Here is a 22110-nt window from a genome sequence, read left to right on the forward strand (position 1 = left end):
TAACTTTTTAAACAATATAAATTCTGCATTACTTATAATTGATTGAAGTGATTGTCTTGTTTAAACAAATTCAACAACTAGGAAAGGAGGGATTGTGATGTCATGGGTGATAGCCAATGAACATTTTACAAAGTAGATGTCTAGTGCAAACTGGTGGAACCAATTTTCTCAAAGCACAACCTTAGAGAAAGGAATAGGTATGTTTTTGGAACATGATTTATTCCTAAAATAATTTTTCCAGTACTGCTTATTTGTATGTAACTCTTTAATATTTATGACATGAAAGAGATGTTTTCTAATCAGGACCATCAATTTAGAATTTTAAGATTACTTATGCTCATTGTCACTCATGTAACTTTTTCACCAACTTAAATTATGAGAAATACATGAACATTTAAATTTTATGGGTTTTTTCCTGTCAATCTTGTTATTTATAGAGTTATAGTGTCAGAAATCAGAGCTATTTAATTTCAGGCCAATTATTTCTCCTATAATGTGCCTTTTTAATATTGGAATTGTTAAATCTTTGTACACTGTGTAGTCAAAAAAATAAAGCAACCACTGATTGATACTAAAAGCAAAAATTACCCTCCCTCATGCTTTCCAATCAGTTATATTGAGTTGTTCAGTGTCAAGTAAATTATCAGCAATTTCTGACACTGTTCATTCTTCTCAATGTATTAAAACATCATTTCTGAGACTCATTAATTAAAACAGACCAGTTACCTACAGTCCAATTTGAGGATACTAATATCCTCTAATTTAAATCTTTAGCTGGTAAACAAAGTGCCCCGGAAAAGAATTTCTAAAATACATAATTTTTTCGTACTTGTACAAACCCTCCCCACCCCACATCTACACTGGCAGTTGAGACATGTATCTTTCACCTTTAGCTTTCACTCCCTTTCTCTTTTTTCTTTCCATTTAGCTATAGTGTTAAACTTTTTTAAAAAAATTGGCTTTGATTATACTGAAACCAACTAAGACTGTTTTCCCCCTAAAATATCTGAAAAAAACCTGAAGATTCCTTTTACATGTTGAACATGCATTTAAGAGATTTAAGTAAGCATTAAATGTATTGAAACATTGGCCTTCCAATCTCAACTCTGGGAGACAAAGTGATTGGTTATATGCAGTAGTGTCATTCAATTACTGATTGATATTGGACCAATAGAAACAGGAAACAAAAGGAGGGAAAAATTCATTGTGCAGATATTTCTTTACTTAAATTATAGTCGGAAGTATGATGAGCTGCCTATACCAATTGTATAAAATAAAATCTAAATGAACGAGTGTAAGTAGACAGTTCTGTAAACAAGATAAAATATATTTTTCTTCCAATAAAATTATTTTCAAAATAGTCTGACTAGATTACTATTTCCTAATCTCATATTTACAATAGTAGTGTTAATCATAACACAATTTGCAGAGACCCCTGCTCTCCACCATTATGGAATTTTTGTTTACAGGTAGTCCTCGAATTACAACCAATCAAGCCCAAAATTTCTGTTACTAAGTCAGATATTTGTTAAATGAATTTTGCCCCATTTTATGACTTTTCTTGCCACAATTGTTAAGTGAATCACTGCAGTTGTTAAGTTAGTAACATGATTGTTAAGTGAATCTGGCTTCCCCATTGATTTTGCTTGTCAGAAGATTACAAAAGGATCACATGACCATGAGGAAGCTGCTAGAGATAGTCCTAAGTGTAAAAAACAGTCATAAGTCATTTTTTTCAGTGTCATTGTAGCCTCAACAGCTCACTAACAAACTGATTTAAATTGAGGACTACCGTATTTAAATTTATGTCACCATATCTCTGGGAGCTCACAATGGTGTACAGAACACTCCTTTCTCCAGTTTTTTTTCCTAATCTTGTCAAATAAATTAGGCTAAGAGAAAGGGAGTAGACTTAGTAAACTAGTAAGCCTCTTATGGTTAGTAACTTGAACCTGGACCTTCCCAGTTTCATTTTTTGAGAAAATTGTCCTGGCAAGCTTTTGTTTGTAATGTCAACAGAAAGTATATTTTTAACAGCTGTACAAAATCCTTACATTAATATATATTCAGTATATTCTCTCTCTCTCTCTCTCTCTCTCTCTCTCTCTCTCTCTCTCTCTCTCTCTGTGTGTGTGTGTGTGTGTGTGTGTGTGCTTAGACAAATAATTACATAGTGAATTGAAATCAGCGATGCACTAGATATTTGTTGGTATCAGTTATTGCTCAGAATAATAGAGATATTGCTTATGAAAACCTGTAAGTCTAGAAAAGTACACTCTATTGAGTTATCTTGTTCCTAAGTAAGCACTATAGAATTTATAATCCACATCAAAACATACATATGCTGGAGAAATTTAGTACAGTTGTATAATTAAATAGAAGAGCTATTTTTCCCCAAAATAAGCAATAGAGTTAGACCCTTGAACATCTCTACACAAGAAAGAGTTTGCCCCATCTGTTGGTGAAAATAGAAATAGTCTCCCACATATTTCTGTGTTCTTCCTTCAATATGCTATAGCAAGTCAACATCTTAATGCCTTTATCCCATTTTTACCAAAGTTCATAGAATAACACCACTATTTTTTAGCACACTGGTCAGATTTCAATGGAAAAGTCATTGAATTTGTTACAATTGCCATTGGCATTAGATGCATAACTGTATAGCAATGTTGATAACCAATAACCTAAGTTTCTGTTTAATCCTTTGGTTATCTACAGTAGGTTGGGGGAGGCATTTTTATTATATGTTCCAAAGGTACATTCTTTCAAAAGGCAACTGGACTTCCTTGTTCTGCTAGAAGACATTTCACTTCTCATCCAAGAAACTTCTTCAGTTCTGACTAAAGAACTGTAGAACATAACCACTTTTAAGATTTTCAGATATATGTTATATAATTTTACAAGAATCTTTATTGCATATTAGGAAGAAATCACTAAAACAGTTGATTATCTTCTGTAAATATGAAAGTAAAATTCCCTCTTTATGTTCTGTATAATTTAATTATGGTGTTTCTCCCCATAGTTTAACAGACCTTTTGCTTTGTTTTTGGCCTTGAAATTCAGTAATTGTTGGTTATAGATATAGATGAAGTCCGTGTCCAAAACTTAGAGCCAACTCCCACACAGATAACATAAACTAAATTAACAATCTTTTGAAATTGTCTACAACTGCATTTCAGGTCTATGTATAAGGGATGTGTGCAGCACTTTGGATTCAAATGAAAAAAGTGGTTTGGAATATGACAGAACATGTTCTGTCTCATTAAAGCACACATGTCTTTTTCTGAGGTTGCATTGCCTCAGAGATAGAAAACAACTTTATTTTTATTCTTTTTCTAGTGGCTGTTTCATTCAACTGTAGAAGATAGCATGCTGTGCTTTTTTACCCTTTAAATTTTATTGATGATGTTCACAGATTGGTAGTGTAAAATATTTAAGTAGAAGATGGGTGGCTAATTGGCATATTGATGGCATATCTTAAAGATTTAAAGACTTAGACTCAAACTTTTCTTGCCTGTCAATGTCTTATTAAGACTTGAATAATATTAATTGAATAATGTTAATATTAAAATAATATTAACTTGAATAATAAACTTGAATGTTGTTGTTGTTAGTTGCGAAGTCGTGTCCGACCCATCGCGACCCTATGGACAATGTTCCTCCAGGCCTTCCTGTCCTCTACCATCTTCTGGAGTCCATTTAAGCTCACGCCTACTGCTTCAGTGACTCCATCCAGCCACCTCATTCTCTGTCGTCCCCTTCTTCTATTGCCCTCAATCTTTCCCAGCATTAGGCTCTTCTCCAGTGAGTCCTTCCTTCTCATTAGATGGCCAAAGTATTTGAGTTTTAGCTTCAGGATCTGGCCTTCTAAAGAGCAGTCAGGGTTGATCTCCTCTAGGACTGACCGGTTTGATCGCCTTGCAGTCCAAGGGACTCGCAGGAGTCTTCTCCAGCACCATAGTTCAAAGGCTTCAATTCTTTGGTGCTCAGCCTTTCTTATGGTCCAGCTTTCACTGCCATACATTGCAACTGGGAAGACCATAGCCTTGACTATACGCACTTTTGTTGACAGGGTGATGTCTCTGCTTTTTAGTGTGCTGTCTAGATTTGTCATGGCTTTCCTCCCCAGGAGCAAGCGTCTTTTAATTTCTTGGCTACAGTCCCCATCTGCAGTGATCTTGGAGCCCAGGAAAATAAAATCTGTCACTACCTCCATTTCTTCCCCATCTATTTGCCAGGAATTGAGAGGGCCAGATGCCATGATCTTGGTTTTCTTAATGTTTAGTTTCAACCCAAGTTTTGCACTCTCCTTCTTCACCCGCAACAAGAGGCTCTTTAGTTCTTCTTCACTTTCTGCCATTAGAGTGGTATCATCTGCATATCTTAGGTTGTTGATGTTTCTTCCAGCAATCTTAATTCCAACTTTTGATTCATCTAGCCCTGCCTTTCTCATGATGTGCTCTGCATATAAGTTAAATAGGCAAGGTGACAGTATACAGCCTTGCCGGACTCCTTTCCCAATTTTGAACCAATCAGTGGTTCCGTGTCCAGTTCTCACTGTTGCTTCTTGGCCTGCATATAGGTTTCTCAAGAGACAAATAAGATGGTCTGGTATGCCCATCTCTTTAAGGACTTGCCAGAGTTTGTTATGATCCACACAATCAAAGGCTTTAGCATAGTCAATGAAGCAGAAGTAGATGTTTTTCTGGAACTCTCTAGCTTTCTCCATGATCCAGCGTATGTTAGCAATTTGATCTCTAGTTCCTCTGCCTCTTCGAAATCCTGCCTGTACTTCTGGTAGTTCTCGATCCACATATTGCTGGAGTCTAGCTTGTAGAATTTTAAGCATAACTTTACTAGCATGAGAAATGAGTGCAATGGTGCGATAGTTTGAACATTCTTTGGCACTGCCTTTCTTTGGAATTGGAATGTAAACTGATCTTTTCCAATCCTGTGGCCACTGTTGAGTTTTCCAAATTTGCTGGCAAATTGAGTGTAGCACTTTTACTGCATCGTCTTTTAAGATTTTGAATAGCTCAGCTGGAATACTGTCACCTCCACTAGCTTTGTTGTTGCTCAGCTTTTCTAAGGCCCACTTCACTTCACATTCTAGGATGTCTGGCTCGAGCTCAGTGACCACCTCATTGTGATTATCAGGGACATTAAGCTCATTCTTGTATAGTTCTTCTGTGTAATTTTGCCACCTCTCCTTAATCTCTTCTGCCTCTGTTAGGTCCCTGCCATTTTGGTCCTTTATCATGCCCATTTTTGCATGAAACGTTCCCTTCATCTCTCCAATTTTCTTGAAAAGATCTCTGGTCCTCCCTATTCTATTGTTTTTTTCTATTTCTTTGCATTGTTCATTTAAGAAGGCATTCTTATCTCTTCTAGCTATTCTTTGGAATTCTGCATTTAATTGGGCATATCTTTCTTTTTCTCCCTTGCCTTTCGCTTCCCTCCTTTCCTCAGCTATTTGCAAAGCTTCCTCAGACAGCCATTTTGCTTTCTTGCATTTCTTTTTCTTTGGGATGGTTTTGGTTGCTACCTGTTGTACAATGTTGCGAACCTCTGTCCATAGTTCTTCAGGCACTCTGTCTATCAGATCTAATTCCTTAAATCTATTTGTCACCTCTACTGTATATTGAACAGGGATATGATTTAATTCATACCTGACTGGCCTAGCACTTTTCCCTACTTTCTTTAATTTAAGCCTAAACTTTGCAACAAGAAGCTCATGGTCTGAGCCACAGTCAGCTCCTGGTCTTGTTTTTACTGACTGTATAGAGCTTCTCCATCTTTGGCTGCAGAGCATATAGTCAATCTGATTTCTGTGTTGACCGTCTGGTGATGTCCATGTGTAAAGCCGTCTCTTGGGTTGTTGGAAAAGAGTGTTTGCTATGACCATCGTATTCTCTTGACAAAATTCTATTAGCCTGTGCCCTGCTTCATTTTGTACTCCAAGGCCAAACTTGCCTGTTATTCCAGTTATCTTTTGGCTTCCTACTTTAGCATTCCAATCTCCCATGATGATAAGGACATCATTTTTGGGTGTTAGTTCTATAAGGTGCTGTAGGGCTTCATAGAACCGGTCAATTTCATCCTCTTCAGCACTGGTGGTTGGGGCATAGACTTGGACTACTGTGATATTGAATGGTTTGCCTTGGATTCGAACTGAGATCATTCTGTCATTTTGAGGATTGTATCCCAGTACTGTATTGCTTTTCCTACTTTTTTATTGACTATGAAGGCTACTCCATTTCTTCTGAGGGATTCTTGCCCGCAGTAGTATACCTGATGGTCATCTGAATTAAATTCACCCATTCCTGTCCATTTTAGTTCGCTGATACCTAAGATGTCGATGTTTAGTCTTGTCATCTCTTGTTTGACCACGTCCAGCTTGCCTTGATTCATGGATCTTACATTCCAGGTTCCTATGGAGAAAGAATCTTTACAGCATCGGACTTTCCTTTCACCACCAGACATATCCACAGCTGAGCGTCCTTTCGGCTTTGGCCCAGTCGCTTCATTCTTTCTGGCGCTACTAGTACTAGCCCTCTGCTCTTCCCCAGTAGCATATTGGACGCCTTCCGACCTGAGGGGCTCATCTTCCAGCGTCATATCGTTTTGCCTTTTGGTACTGTCCATAGGGTTTTCATGGCAAAGATACTGGAGTGGTTTGCCATTTCCTTCTCCAGTGGATCACGTTTTGTCAGAACTCTCTGCTATGACCTTTCCGTCTTGGGTGGCCCTGCACGGCATAGCTCATAGCTTCATTGAATTACGCAAGCCCCTTCGCCACGACAAGGCAGTAATCCATGAAGGGGAAACTTGAATAATATTAATATTAAACTATGCCAGAAAGTTTGAAAACCCAAAGATAAGGGACAAAAGTAGCCCCGCCCAGCCAGCCCACTTCTTCTGCGGCCGAAGGAGTAGCTTCATTCTGCAGATGAGAATGGAGCTCTGGCCTGCATTTCGCCATCAGAGAGGCCTTTCCGGAAGGCCTCTGCAGCCAAGAACTGAGCTATGGATTGAAGTGGGCCGGTGAGGCAAGTGTCGATCCATAGGAGGCCTGGGTGCAATGGCAAAGTCCACTACCATCCTAACTTGATTTTTAAGTGTATGCCTCGCCCCAGAACTAGGGCTTATTTTGTGGATAGGACTTATATTAGGCCCACCCCAAAAAATTAAACTAGGTTTTATTTTCGGAGTAGGTCTTATTTTAGGGGAAACAGTAGTTCAGGTTTGAAAAATATTAGAAATATAGAGCTTATTTAATATTGATCCAGAGTTTAGTCTGTAAATAGCAATTGTGTTAATAGGGAAGCTGAAATTTTGCTTAAGTAGCTTTTTAATTATAAAAATCCAACTGGATATGAAATCCATCCTCAGTGGACTAGTGAAGTTCTAGTTGGATGAGATACAATAATATGCTCACTACTATGGAAGCATCACTTCTTTTTCTCAGTTGGCATTTTATATGTTTAAAAGAAGAAAACCCAGAGAAATGGTCTTGAGTGATCACAAACAGTTAAGCAGGATTGGAAGTTTGATTAGTACAGGGATAAGTAACTACTGTGTTTCCCCGAAAATAAGACCAGGTCTTATATTAATTTTTGCTTCAAAAGACGCAATAGGGTTTATTTTCCAGTTAGGGCTTATTTTCGGGAAAATACAATACTAAATGGGTCCATCTGGCTGACAACCTTAACTTATTTTTGGGGAGGGGTTTATATTTACGAGTTTATATTTACGAGTGGCTGTACATTCCAGCATCCCGGGACATTCAAAATGTTCCATCTCTCTTTATGGGAGGTGAGTCTTTACCCCCCGTGGATAGGGCGTGCAACTTGGGAGTCCTCCTAGATTCGCGGCTTACCTTAGAAGATCATATAGTAGCCGTGACTAGGGGGGCTTTCGCTCAGGTTCGCCTGGTGCGTCAGTTGCGGCCCTATCTAGACCGGGATGCCTTGTGTACGGTCACTCATGCGCTCGTGACCTCTCGTCTTGACTATTGCAATGCTCTCTACATGGGGCTTCCCTTGAAGACCACTCCGAGGCTCCAACTGGTACAGAATGCGGCCGCGAGAGTTGTCTTGGGAGTTTCCCGGTACTCCCATGTTACACCTTTGCTCCGCGAGCTGCATTGGTTACCAGTTGTCTTCCGGGTGAGGTTCAAGGTCTTAGTGATGGTTTTTAAGTCCTTACATGGCATGGGTCCGGAATACCTCGGGGACCACCTGCTGCCGGCGTCAACTCCCCTCCGCCCTGTGTGTTCCCACAGAGAGGGCCTCCTCAGGGTGCCTCCGGTCAGAGAATGCCGGCTGGTGGCCCCCAGGGGGAGGGCCTTCTCTGTGGGCGCCCCGGCTTTGTGGAATCAACTGCCGGTTGAGCTCCGGATGGCACCGGATCTCCGCTCCTTCCGGCGCGGGTTAAAGACCCACTTATTCGAACAAGCTGGCCTGGCCTGATGGGGAGTTAATTTAGGGTTTTAAATATTTGTATATTTTATTGTTTTATTTTGGGCATTAATTTAATTCTATTTTAACTTTTGTATTTTTGTATTTTTATTATATGCCCTGTTCACCGCCCTGAGTCCTTCGGGAGAAGGGCGGTATAAAAATTTAATAAAACTAAACTAAACTAAACTAAACTACCCAAAAAATCATTCTAGGGCTTATTTTCCATTGGTTGGGTCTTATTTACGGGGAAACACGGTACCAGGACTGAAATTAAATTGGGAAGTTGAAAACAATTCAATGGCAGACTACTTTTATATCCATACTAAAAATGATATGGATATATCTGGATATATGATATGGACTTAACTTTAAGACTTTAAAATAAATTAAAAAGCAAGTATGCATACTTCAAGTTGTAACATGAGAAGAATCATAAAAACAAAAATGTTCAAGCATATTTTAGGCTGCCTGTTTTAAAATAAATTTTATTATAAAAATGAAGTATAAAAAGTAATTTAATCACACTCCACATTTGGAATCATCAGATAAAAAAATTCTCTGAAGGCATGTCTTGTCTAATATAAACAAACTGTTAGAGTGCTAATTCAAATATTTTGTAGAATATAACTATACTTTGAATTTGTTTTCCTCAATTGTTTTTCTCTGTCTCAGTAAATATTTTGCAATCTCATCCACTATATTCTAATTAATTCAGTTTTGTTGAAATTATCAGAGGAATGTCACATAATTATGAACAAATAATCCTTTAGCAAGAGAAATGCATATTGTTTTAAACATGGGGAAGAAGATTTGGCCCATGAGGAACAGAATCAAGCTAGATTATTTCACAGGTTCTACACTGGAGCAATTATTAAAATATATGATCATAAACCAAACATACAAAAGTTAAAAAATATATTATAGAGCATCCAATAAAAGCTCATTCATACCTGCACTAGATATACCTGTGAAAGCAATCAGGTCCAAAAATACCTAATTATCATAGCGATAGTAGAGAATTTTAGAGCCTTCCCGATCTTGAATCTTTAGTACATTACGCCTGATTGTCATATGAGAGTGTTGGTTGCAATGTTTCAGGGTCATGTGATCACCTTTTGTGATCTTCTGAAAAGCAAAGTTAATGGGAGAACCCTGATTCACTTAAAAACCATGTTACTAACTTAACAATTGTGACAAGAAAGACTATAAAATGGGACAAAATTCACTTAACTGTTTCACTTAGCAACATAAATGTTGGGTTCAACTATGGTCGTAAATCGAGGACTACCTGCAAATGAGAATTATCAAGACATGTAAGGCTTTATTTTATTGGAAGTGATAAGTGTACAAGTGAAATACAAACTGTTTGATATACTTTGTTCTGGAGACAGAAGTAGTTATTTTTTTAAAAGAACTACTTATATTCATGAAAGAAAAAGATACTTTTCATTCTCTCAGAAAAAATTCTTCAGAGTTCCTTGTTCTTTCTCCACTTGCACCCACTGTCTTAATATTATCTGATGCTTCTTTGTTATTTACTAAAATTCATGAAAGATTCTCAGTATTCCTACTCTGGTTAACTGATCCCTTATAGGGGCAGATTTCATTCCTATTGAAATCTGCTTAGTGGGAGGCCAAGTCCATGCAAATAGATTCTCCATAGAGCTAATGTCAGAGGCTAAATTGGATTGTTTCCAAAAACAAAGGATCTTCCAAGGAAAAGATAGCCTTTGTTACCAGTAGTTGAGAGCACAAAACAATGTGTGGGATGATTTACTACATTATCAAGGATGCTTTTAGTGTGGGGGAATTCATTTCCTTAACAAATCCCATCAGACACGTCTATAACTGCTTTCCAGAGGAATGATGAAACTTTTCATTAGGTGGTGCTGTTAATTTGTTGTTTAATGGGCAAAAGTACGATATTTTGCCATTGTAAATGGGACTCAATGTACTGTGTTATTAATCTGATTGAAGAGTAATCCTTATTGTAATTACTTTATACAGGCACAATATAATCCAAAATCGTGAAATAACCAAATCTAAATGTAGGATAGAATTTTTCAACCAAGGGCTGTTTTCTCAATCATCTCATATCAGAGTAGTTCATTAGAACTCATATTTATTGCAACTCATTGAATTGGCCAAAGATTATAAAGATAATGCAGCTTTAAGTAGAGAGTGCTGCCTTCGGAAAGAAGAAATAGAAGTAGGGAAGTAGGAAATGTTTGTTGGAGAAGCTGGGTTGGAAAAGAAGACAGGAAGAGAGAAAAGGTCAATGCAAGGACCTGGGAGAGGAGATGGACGAGTGAATGCTTGCTGGGGCAGGCTGAGGGTTCCTGGGCATGGCAAGCAGGCTTAGAGCCATGTGGTTCTGGAACTGCAAAGCAGAGTGCAGGGCAGTCAAAAGAGCATAGATCGGGGTGGGGGGTGGGTGGGAGTTGAAGCCACCCTGTAGTTGTAAATGCAGGCAAGCTGCCAAGTGCCAAAATTTGATCACATGACCACAAGATGCTACATCAGCCATAGTTAAGTCCATTTTAATGTTGAACAGTCACTGAACAAATGGTTGTAAGCCAAGAACTACTGGTATTTTGTTATCATTTCAATTGCATTTTTGTTAATAGGGGAATTGGAGAAATTGTTCAAATTCTAAAACTGCAGTTGCGTATTTGTTTAATAAAAATATTTCATGTAAAGTTTCATGAAGAAGCTGCATATTTGTTTCATGATGATATTTCTCTCTTTAGGGCTTTTATACTACATTGCTTTTTCTGATGAATATCCAAAGCTGCTGAAAGGAAAATTGACCTCCTATTGACTGAAATGGGGATGTTCCGGCCTCTGGTTATTGAATTGCGAGAATATTTAAATATGAATCGGTGAGTATTATTTCTTGTCTTAAATTATGTTTCTTTCTTGCCTATACTTTTTCTCCTTGAAAGTACTCTGAAGCTGAGTACTACTTTCTCAAAATTTCCCTAAAAATGAAAGGTTGGAGATTGGATGAAACTTATCCATTAATATATCATCTTTTTTCTAACTCCTTGCTCAGTGTTGAACAGTTTGCTAAGCATTCTATTAATTCCCATGGATGTTTTAGTTCCATTGTATATCACTTTTCTTGCATTTAGCAAGAATGCATTAATCTCCATATTATTGCAAAGCATTCTATAATTCAAGCCTATTCATATTATAGGTTTTCTTTAAAAAGACATATGTAACAACCCCTTCCTTTTCCACATTAATATTCTCAATAACTTGCTGAAGAGCAAAAATAAATTTTATTATAACTTTCTAAATTTTGTTCACTGTCACCTTTCATATCCTTTAGTTACACTTATGCTAGACACCTTTTCTGGAACACTAGATTTTATTTGACAACAGGAATTAAGTGAACAATACATACAAACATATATACATGCAAAATGTAAGAATATAACTTGTGTCCAACTGGATTAGACTCCTCATTCATCTAGTGTGTTCTCACAGTGGCCAACCAACTGCTCAAGGAAGTGTACTAGTTTACCAACAGGCTCTACTCTAACTCTAACCACAAGAACTAATGTGTAGTGATTAGATAATTAATAAAAATTACATGCCTGGAATGTATCCAATCTCCTTTTCCCTATTTTATTAATCTATTAAGCTCTACAAATATGTGATACTCTGACAAAAATTATAGAATTTGTATATTTTTGACTGTGCGCAATAATTACATTATTCTCTGTCTACTTTGTAAGGTTAAAGCAGCGGAGTTTTATGTAAGACATGGATAGATGCAAACATGTTGGGCGGCTAAGACTTGCCCAGGATCATTCCATCCTGAACCCCCAGAAGTGGCACTGCATGGACTGTAACACCACGGAATCCATTTGGGCTTGCCTAAAATGTTCCCATGTGGCATGTGGAAGATATATTGAGGACCATGCACTTAAACACTTTGAAGAGACCAGACATCCTTTGGCTATGGAAGTAAACGATCTGTATGTATTTTGTTATCTTTGTGAAGACTATGTATTGAATGATAATCCTGAGGGTGACCTGAAATTACTGAGGAGTTCTTTGTCTGCAGTTAAAAGTCAGAAGCATGATCCTTCTGCTAGAAGTGGAAGGACATTGCGGTCAATGGCTTTGGGGGAGGATGTTTACAACCATCAAAGAGGTCAACCTCAGGGTCAACCTCAGATGCTTACAGCTCTCTGGTATAGACGGCAATCGTTGCTTGCAAAAGCATTGCGAACATGGTTTGATAAGAGTTCCAGAGGCCAACGAAAACTAGAACAAAAAAAGCAAATGGAAGAACTGGAGAGGAAAAAGGAAGTGGCCAGGCAGCGACGTCAAGAGATGAAACGGAGATTGTTAGAGGAGCTGGCAAACACTCCACCCAGAAAAAGTGCAAGGCTTTTATCGCACATTCACAGAGAGAATCTGATTCCTCGGAAGTTCAGAGATATGGAAGCAAATTCCCCTACCTCAAGACGAGTGCAGAGTAGCAAATTCAAACAATTCTATTCCATCCGGCGTAAACCTCTTATGACTCCTGGTGTGACTGGACTAAAGAATTTAGGAAATACGTGCTACATGAACTCTATCCTTCAAGTATTAAGTCACCTCCAGAAATTTAGGGAATGTTTCCTGACCCTGGATCTTTGTGAAACTGAAGAACTCTTAGCTAAGACTGTAATTGGAAAATCTAGAATATCTGGAAAGCTAGTCACTGGATCTACTCCAACTGAGTCAAGCAGAAATGATCAACTGGGTTCATTTGGCAGGCAAAGCCTATCTGTTGGTTTAAATGGTGGGTCCTCAATAAGCAAAAGTTTAGAACTAATACAGCCCAAGGAACCAAGTTCAAAGCACATCTCTCTTTGTCATGAACTGCACACACTCTTCAGAGTTATGTGGTCTGGAAAGTGGGCTACAGTGTCTCCTTTTGCCATGCTACACTCTGTATGGAGTTTGATTCCAGCATTTCGAGGTTATGATCAGCAAGATGCTCAGGAATTTCTTTGTGAATTGTTGGACAAAGTGCAGCAAGAGTTGGAATCGGAAGGAACAAAACGCAGGATCCTCATCCCTTTTCCACAAAGGAAGCTCACCAAACAGGTCCTGAAAGTGGTGAACACCATTTTTCACGGGCAGCTACTCAGTCAGGTATGCATGTTATCCTGTCCTTTGCCCAGCCAGAAATACTCATTTTCATACATAGAAAAGAATTAACATATTTTTCTAATGCAGTATAGTTGTTGCATGATTCTTTTTTTCTAGTTGCAGCCAAAGGTGAGGTTTTAAAATTTAGCAGACAGTTTTGTGTGTGCTTATGTATTGACTTGACTCTTCCTCTTCAGATTCTTGTTTCTATTAAGGTATTTTATGACTAGTATGGGTGTGATTGTTGCTTCTTCTTTCTTTGAATATACACCCTTGTATATTCTCATATGTCTTTTATAAACTTTATCATTTCTTCAAAAGCATAATTGATAGAGTGAAGCTGGTTTTACATTTTAAGCCATAAAGAATTTTTTGCAAAAACATTTAACTTTTCTTAAAACAGCATTTGATACTTTTTTCACCTATATATTTTATAAATATGAACTTGTTCTTATGTAACAGTGATCCTTGGCATTATATTAAGTGAGCTTCAGAAACTCTGCTACCTTTCACAATCTCTGATTTCTTTCTTAATGTTTTTATTCATTCTGTCTATAGAGTCCCGCTTTTCCTAATGCTGGAACTGTGGGAGAGGATCATAATGAGGCCTTGCTCAGAGCTGAAGCTCATATACCATTAGATCATTATTTTTTTACATACAGGAGTGTGGCAACAGGTCTTCTAATTTGATAAACCCAGCAAATTGAATAACACATTTTCTTTCTTTAACCTGTTTTATATCATTGACTGTTGTGATATATATAGAACACCCCCCAAAAAATACTGCATAGACAATCACATATGTACTGCACCTATATATGTATAGTATATGATATAACAAACACACACATATTCTCTCTCTCTCTCTCTCTCTCTCTCTCTCTCTCTCTCTCTCTCTCTCTCTCTCTCTCTCTCTCTGTGTGTGTGTGTGTGTGTGTGTGTGTGTGTATGAATCAATCCTATCCAAATCCTGCTATTGACGATATTTCAGCAGTGCAATATTTAAGTGATTCCAGGGATCTGGAATTAAGCACATTATTCCTGCTTAATTGTTAAATAGTTTGATTTTTTTAAAGCGACATTTTAAAATTAACATTTATGCTAATAGAATAGTCTTTGTGTTAGACACAGATTCCAATAGAGCAAAGCTGATTATTATGCTAGAGAGTTGTATGAAGGTAGTAAAATAGCACAATGCTTTTTGTGTGAGAATTTTAAAACAAAATATCCTATGGATGGTTACAGATTTGGGCCATTTCAAACTGGAAAATAAGCCCACAGGAATCACAATTTTTGTCTCTGTTGGAATGTTCTGATATTCTTTTTTTCCTTGACAGGTCACTTGTATAACATGTAATTATAAATCCAATACCGTGGAACCCTTCTGGGATCTTTCCCTGGAATTTCCAGAACGTTACCATTCTGTCAATAAAGGGATTGTGCCTCTTAATCAGACTGAGTGCATGTTGACTGAAATGTTGGCCAAATTCACAGAAACAGAAGCTTTGGAAGGGAGAATTTATGCATGTGACCAGTGTAACAGTAAGAAAAATCTGTTTTGTTATGTGTTCTCATTGAATCTGTTGAGAAATGTCCTTGTATGTTTTTATAATTGTAAAGCTCAGGTTTTTCCAAGAAGGTGCTTCCAGATATATGGCATGTGAAGTCATGGAATTCCCAGTCAATGCAGTCATAAGCCCTGCTGGTTGGGAATTCTGGAAATTTAAGTCCCATACAGCTAGATAATATCAGATGAGGAAAGCTGCTATAGTTTCTCTTTCATTATTTTTAAATTGCTACGAAAGAGTTTGGAAAGTTATTGATAATGTTGTTTACATAATATCAGCAATTAAAGATGATCATAGATTGTAAAAGAATTTTACTTCCATATAGAATTGTCAACAGATTACAGTGTCTTGTATCTCTCTTTTCCAAAGAAAAATTTATTATTTCTTCTGGCAGATTGCTGAGATGTCTAATAGATGTGCTGGAGATGCAAGAAAACAACATTTCTTGAAAGAGACTGCCTTCTCTCAAAGGATAGAAATTGTTGTTTTAGAACACCACTGTGCAGATCATAGCCCCATAAAAAGGAATGGGCTGCATGAGGTCCCAAATTTGCATTGAGTCCTTAAGCTTTTGCTTTGGGATCTTCAGAATTTTTTTCCAATCACTGTTTTCAGAAATCAGAGACACTGTTTATTGCCATTTTTAGGAGGCAACCAAAGCTGCAAAAATAAAGCAAATTAAAAATCCTAAATTCCCATGCTATAAAGAAAAGAATCAGAAAAATGTCAGACTGTCCAAAAAGAATGTGTGTGTTATTTTGCCCATTTTGCTTCACTGATCAACAATTACAATCCTGCCCCCTTAAAAAATGTACAATGACCCTGGGTCATTAAAAAAAAAATCCCAACCTTTCCCTACAACCATGGTAATTGTCCCTAGAAACTTTCCAGATGTTGCTATCAAATTTTACTTTTTAGGAACTAGAAGGAGAAGTAATTAAATATTTCTGTGGAATAATTATGTTGCATTATAATTTAATCTTTTCCACCTTAGTTCTTTGGAACTAAAAAAAATAAAAGGAATAGCATATCGGGAAGAAAGCAATACAGGTAGTCCTTCGGTTATGACAACGACAATTGGAAGCAGAACTTCCATCAATAAGTGATGCAATTGTAAAGTATGATGTCACATGACTACATCACTTAATGATGGCACACCTGGCAATCCTGAAGATAAAGAGCGTGTCATCCCAGGAGCATGGTTCATTAAGTAGGAAATAGTAGACCTTCTTTCTGGTCCTTGGAATTTCCTTGATGAAAATATATAGTAATATTCCCACCATTTTGAAATAGGAAACTGAAAATCATAGCCCTAAAAATTAGACACGTTAAAGTTTAAAAAATCAACTCCCCAAACCACCAAAACTAAAAAAAAACACGTCGAAAGAGGTATAAACAGAAATTCCAGGACTGTTTATCCATTCCAATTTTATTATTTAGATTATGGCTTGCTGAAAATGGAGAGACGATTTGTTGGGCAAAACTTTTTTATTGGAAGATGGAAGACTTTAACTCATGACTTTTTGTGTTCTTTCTTAAATGTTACACAGGCAAACGACGGAAGTCTTCTCCCAAACCTCTTATTCTAAGTGAAGCTAAAAAGCAGTTAATGATCTACAGGCTACCTCAGGTCCTCCGGCTGCACCTTAAACGATTCAGGTGAATAGAAGGTGTAGAAATGTGGAGTCATTTTTGTATCTGAAATGGCAATATAGCTATTACTATATTATTTCTAGAGTATTAAATGTAACACTCATATATCGTATTACTTTTGAAGAGAATTGGAAGAAAGTTTTACATTCCTTTTTAATTTTTCTAAAAGAAAGGTTACAGAGAACAAAGAAAGTAGCTACATGTAAAAATATGATGTACATAGTAAAATATTACTGTACTGTTCGCTGGTGAACAATTCTGAAAAAAGCCCATTATATTATTTCTTCATGTATATTCACTTTTGTAAAGAGAGTTCCCAAATTTAGACATCTATATTTGCAAAAATTGTTATCCCTCTTCTAACATAAGGATTAAAATGATTGCATGTTAGAATTCTTTTAAGTTGCAATTTAAGGGAAGACTTTCCAAAACTTGACATTAAAATCTACTAGGGTCCACCTAGGTATAGAAATGATAGCATATGATCCAACCATTTGCCTAGGGATAGTACTGCTAGTGGAGTATGTCTATATACATAGCAGTTGAAAATGCTGGTAATATAATTGCAGCTCTTAGTCTATTTCAAGTGAAACATTATTTGGGAAGCAACTCAGATGGTATAGGTTCTCCTACTTGAGCAGGGGGCTGGACTAGAAGACCTCCAAGGTCCCTTCCAGCTCTATTCTATTCTATTCTATTCTATTTGCTGATGTTTGTCAAATGGACTCTCAAAGCAGATTGCAATGATTTGCATAATTGCATAATTAGCAAAATTAGGAAAAATATTCATCAGCATGATGTATCTTTTAAAGATCAGATTACAGTAAAGTTACTTCTGGCCTTTGAAAGTTTTATATTTATATAACTTTTAAAAATAATTTAGCTGCTTCCATTTCTTTGAAGATTTTGAAGTTTCTTTATAACATTTCTATGCTTGGATTCAGCCATAGTTGAAAAAGTTTCATATAGTATTAACCTGCAGTAATGAGAGTTCTTTTGTTGAGCTGATTGATAGCGACCAAACACAATGCTTTTGTTCTATACATCATAGTTTTCTAAGGGAAAAAGAAAAAGAAAATTTCTTTCTAGGAAATATATATCAATATCTACATTTGTTATCTGAGTCATTTTGACTATTGCCATAAAGTTAGACAGGGATCTATTTTATCACCTTTTTTGTTCAATCTGTATGCGGAAGTGAACATGCGGAAATTAGATCTGGAACTGCCTGATGTTGGAGTGAAGATTGGGGGGAAAACCATAAATAATTTGAGGAATGCAGATGATACAACACTATTGGCTGAAAATAAGGAAGACCTGGAAAAAGTGATCTGGAAAATCAAGGACGAAAGTGAAAAAGTAGGATTGAGTCTTAATATCAGGAAAACAAAGATAATGACAACAGCTGCAGGTAGACATGAGACGTTTAAAAATCAACAAGGAGGAAATCGGATTAATTCAAAAAAATTTCTTCCTTGGATCCAAAATTGTTCACAATGGCAATTCTACTCCTGAAATCAAGTGCAGGAAAATCTTAGGCTGCACTACAATGGTTAACATGAATAAGATCTGGAAAAACAGAGATATTGTTATAGATACAAAAAGCAGGCTAGTTAAAACAAACGTTTTCCCTATAATGTTGTATGGGTGTCAAAGTTTGACATTAAGAATGGCTGATCAAAGAAGAATTGACACCTTTGAACTGTGGTGCTGACAAAAATTACTGCGTGTTACTTTGGCCATTTCATGCATTCAAATTCATTGTAGAAGGCAATAATGCTAGGAATGGTTAGTGGAACAAGAAGAAGGGACAAGCAAAGAGCACGCTGGCTTCGTAACATCAAATCTGATACAAAGATGAACTTGCAACGATTGAAAGAAGCTGTGCTTCACAGCAGGGCTTTTCAACCAGTGGTACGGGTACCACCTGTGGTACATTGGCATCTGGCAGGTGGTACGCGACCATCCTAGAAAAGTAGCGGGGGAGGGGAATGAGCTGAACCGGTGGCAGCACTGCAGAAGCCTGAGCGAGAGATGGCTGGAGCTGCAGGGCTGTCAGGGCTCAGTGGAAGCGCCAGGATCAGCACCAGGCTCCAGCTGGAGCTCGGCGCTGATCCCGGTGCTTCTGCTGAGCCATGAAGAAGCACCAATCAGCTGGAAAGCAGCACTGATCCTGGCGCTTCTGCTGAGCCCAAAAGAAGCACTGATCAGCTGGAATATTGCAGCATCTCCAGGGTCTTGTGATTTACATTCAGATGCTTGCAACTGATTCATATTTATGATGGTCACAGTGTCCCGGGGTCATGTGAACTGACCAAAACCTGCTGCAACTACCCAGCAGACGGGGGGAATAAAAACCAAGCCGCCCACCCCACCCCCGCTGCCAATCCTCAACAGAAATGTTCAGAACAATGAAAACCTCGGACAGGAAGAAGAACACCGCCAGGCGGGCAGACAGGTGTCTTGCTTGGCTGTGGCTTGGGGGGCACTTTTTTCAGTGCCATTCTAACTTCGAACAGTCACTAAGTGAACTGTTGTAAGTTGAGGACTACATGTACTTTATCACTTTTTTTCTTTTTTGGGGGGGTCGACCCATGAAGTTTTTGACACCTTGCTAGGCGACTGGTGGTACTCGGATATTGCCATATCCTAAAAGTGGTACAATGGGTGAAAAGGTTGAAAAGCCCTGCTTCACAGGGTAGAATGGAGAGTACATGCCTATAAAATTGCCAAGAGTAGGATACAACTAAATGGTTAAAACAACAACGTATTTGTTATATATGGCAGCATAATCAATACTGGTAGTTTCCCAGGAGATTAAGAATCATAGTCCTAGCATAAGTACATTTATCTTATTATTATCTATTTCAGAAAATATGTCAAGGATTTGGTAAATAAAAACAGAATAGTTTTCAAATGTTATATAAGAGAAGTTAGGTTATAACAATGTTTTAAAACACATATTAAATGCATGCCAAGTCAATTTGGGGAAAAAATATTAGTTGAAAATTTATACAATAATGACAATAATTAGTATATATATATATTTTTCCAAAGATGTTGCATCAGATCCTGTTTCATTTTAAAAGTCCTTTTGATTAAATGTTTTCAAATTGCAGGTGGTCTGGACGTAATCACCGTGAGAAGATTGGGGTCCATGTCCTCTTTGACCAGGTATTAAACATGGAACCTTACTGCTGCAGGGATACTTTCTCCTCTCTTGACAAAGAGACCTTTGTCTATGACCTCTCGGCTGTGGTGATGCATCACGGGAAAGGGTTTGGCTCAGGACATTACACGGCATATTGCTACAACACAGAGGGAGGTGCGTGAGCCTTATTCCAGGGGGGAAAATTAATGCATCATATAAATTTATCTCTTCCATAAAAACATTTGTTTTGTGCGAGTTTGCTTGTTTTTTGTTTTTAAAGAGGTTTCTTTCTCAGGCTTGCATTTTATTTGTTTGTGTGTGTGCGTGAGACAGAGAATCAGAGCGATTGATGTTTCCACTGCTTAAGCTGAAAAACAAACTTTTGAGCATTCTGCTATGAATGAAGAATTTAATTGCTCCCTCTCCCATTAGTTATTGCACTTTACAAAATGTTTCTATTACATTTTTCCAGCCTTGTGTAGGAAGAATTAGAATTGTTTTTTCTTCTTAACTATCACTCAGAAATATCAATGAAACAGAAAAGCTGAAATCAAGAGAGTCTTTTTAAGGCACAGTCAGAATTCTCAACCTTCTCTTGGGCTTATGGAATTGATGACTATTTAAAAAGAATTTGTTGGACCACAATCTTGCCATTAATATCCTGGTTTTTTCCCTCCTTTTTAGGGTTTTGGGTCCACTGCAATGACTCCAAACTGAATGTATGTAGCGTGGAGGAGGTATGCAAAACCCAAGCGTACATTCTTTTTTATACACAAAGAACTATACAGGGCAGAGCAAGTATCTCAGAAACACAACTTCAAGCTCAGGTGCTGTCTAAACACAATGTTAGAAGACTGACACTCCCCTGAAAGGAGACATTTTTCTCAATCAACTGATTCTTTTTCAAAAGCCTTTGGAATTAATTCATCTAGGCAGGAACAAATACTGTTGCAAGAACTTTGGATCCACCGTCTGGAAAATTGGTCCTCCTACTATGTGCATTGTGCAACTCTGTTCTATAAGATTGTAGCAGAACATCTATTTTTTCTAAAAGGCAGGTGCATTTGTAAACCCTTCCTCCTCCAAACAAAGAGTAACAGCCTCCAATGTGTACAACCATTTATTTTCTTTCAAGAGGAATTGCTATGTGGTATGAAAAAGTAGGTACATTCAAAACTTCTGTGTACAGCCAGGATACAAAGCCATTAAACCAACCATAAATCTATACATTACTTCAGAAAACAAATGAATAGTAGAATTCTATCTCTGTTCTGTTGATATGGTGAACTGTTGTTGCACTTCTTGGTGTAAATAATTCACCAATTATAATACATTGTTCTTTCCAACCAACATAATTTAGCTAGATAGAATTGTACTATACAAAAACTCTTAACAATGAATTTTCTATACTGGGAAAATATAATCCTTGTTTATATCTTTTGGGTAACAAAACAAATTTTGTACCCTACAATTATCCCAATCTGTTAGAATGAACAAAAGTGGAAATTATATACCCATCTGAGTAATTTATTGCATACTTCAATTTGAATTTGTGCTAAAAATTGCAACTACGGTACTGTTTTTCTTCCCCATCTAATCTTATTAACAGCTAACAAGACAGCTACGTAAACTGAATTTGCCATCTAACTTTTCTTGTGTAATTATAACGGTTAATATGGGATACATTACTTTCAAGATTTTCATCATCTACTGTTTATCTTATGATGATCACTGCATGAATAGGTCTTGTGAATCCATTCAGGTTTACAGTAAAGCTTAGGTTTTCAGTAATAATGACACATGGTTCAACAAACAGATTTTTAAAAATGAACTCTTACCCTAAATGCATAAAGCTTTTGCATATATAAGAAAAAATGGTCAGGAATATAGTAGCCATTACATAGAGTGACAAGATCATTTCACCTTAATAATATCCTCCTTTTCATGACCATTTTCCATTCAGTTTTCCCTTTGTTGTGTTTTTTGAAAGTCTTAAAGAGGTTTATTTTGGAGTCTTATAGTGAAAGAGATTGCACCTAAACTGCACCTATATTCTCTTTTTCCCTTATTTGCTGTTCTTGCTGTCTCAGAGACATTATACACATACAGTTCTGGAAATCTA

The 22110-nt window shown here is 37.2% G+C and overlaps 2 protein-coding genes and 1 long non-coding RNA gene across 3 annotated transcripts in view; 1 reads left to right on the top strand and 2 right to left on the bottom strand.

Annotated features, from left to right (window-relative positions):
- Positions 1 to 21623, top strand: part of USP49 (ubiquitin specific peptidase 49) — a 51460-nt gene extending 29837 nt beyond the window's left edge. Inside the window, exons 2-7 of the mRNA XM_081325055.1 lie at positions 11213 to 11344; positions 12206 to 13619; positions 14954 to 15158; positions 16735 to 16843; positions 19957 to 20162; positions 20673 to 21623. Of these exons, the coding sequence (XP_081181181.1) occupies positions 12234 to 13619; positions 14954 to 15158; positions 16735 to 16843; positions 19957 to 20162; positions 20673 to 20857 (2091 nt within the window). The 5' untranslated portion in view covers positions 11213 to 11344; positions 12206 to 12233 and the 3' untranslated portion in view covers positions 20858 to 21623. The remainder of the gene's footprint in view (positions 1 to 11212; positions 11345 to 12205; positions 13620 to 14953; positions 15159 to 16734; positions 16844 to 19956; positions 20163 to 20672) is intronic.
- PRICKLE4 (prickle planar cell polarity protein 4) overlaps positions 1 to 22110 on the bottom strand; it is a 326491-nt gene that overhangs the window by 218593 nt on the left and 85788 nt on the right. The gene's annotated exons all lie outside the window — the stretch shown is intronic.
- Positions 16417 to 18463, bottom strand: LOC308666329. The gene is made up of 3 exons (XR_014026097.1): positions 18009 to 18463; positions 17814 to 17892; positions 16417 to 16882 (listed from the first exon to the last, which is right to left on the bottom strand). It is a non-coding gene; the product is annotated as an uncharacterized lncRNA (long non-coding RNA).

This window comes from Vipera berus (assembly GCF_964194415.1).
Source record: "Vipera berus genome assembly, chromosome: 3".
In the NCBI taxonomy this organism is placed as follows: Eukaryota; Metazoa; Chordata; class Lepidosauria; order Squamata; family Viperidae; genus Vipera; species Vipera berus.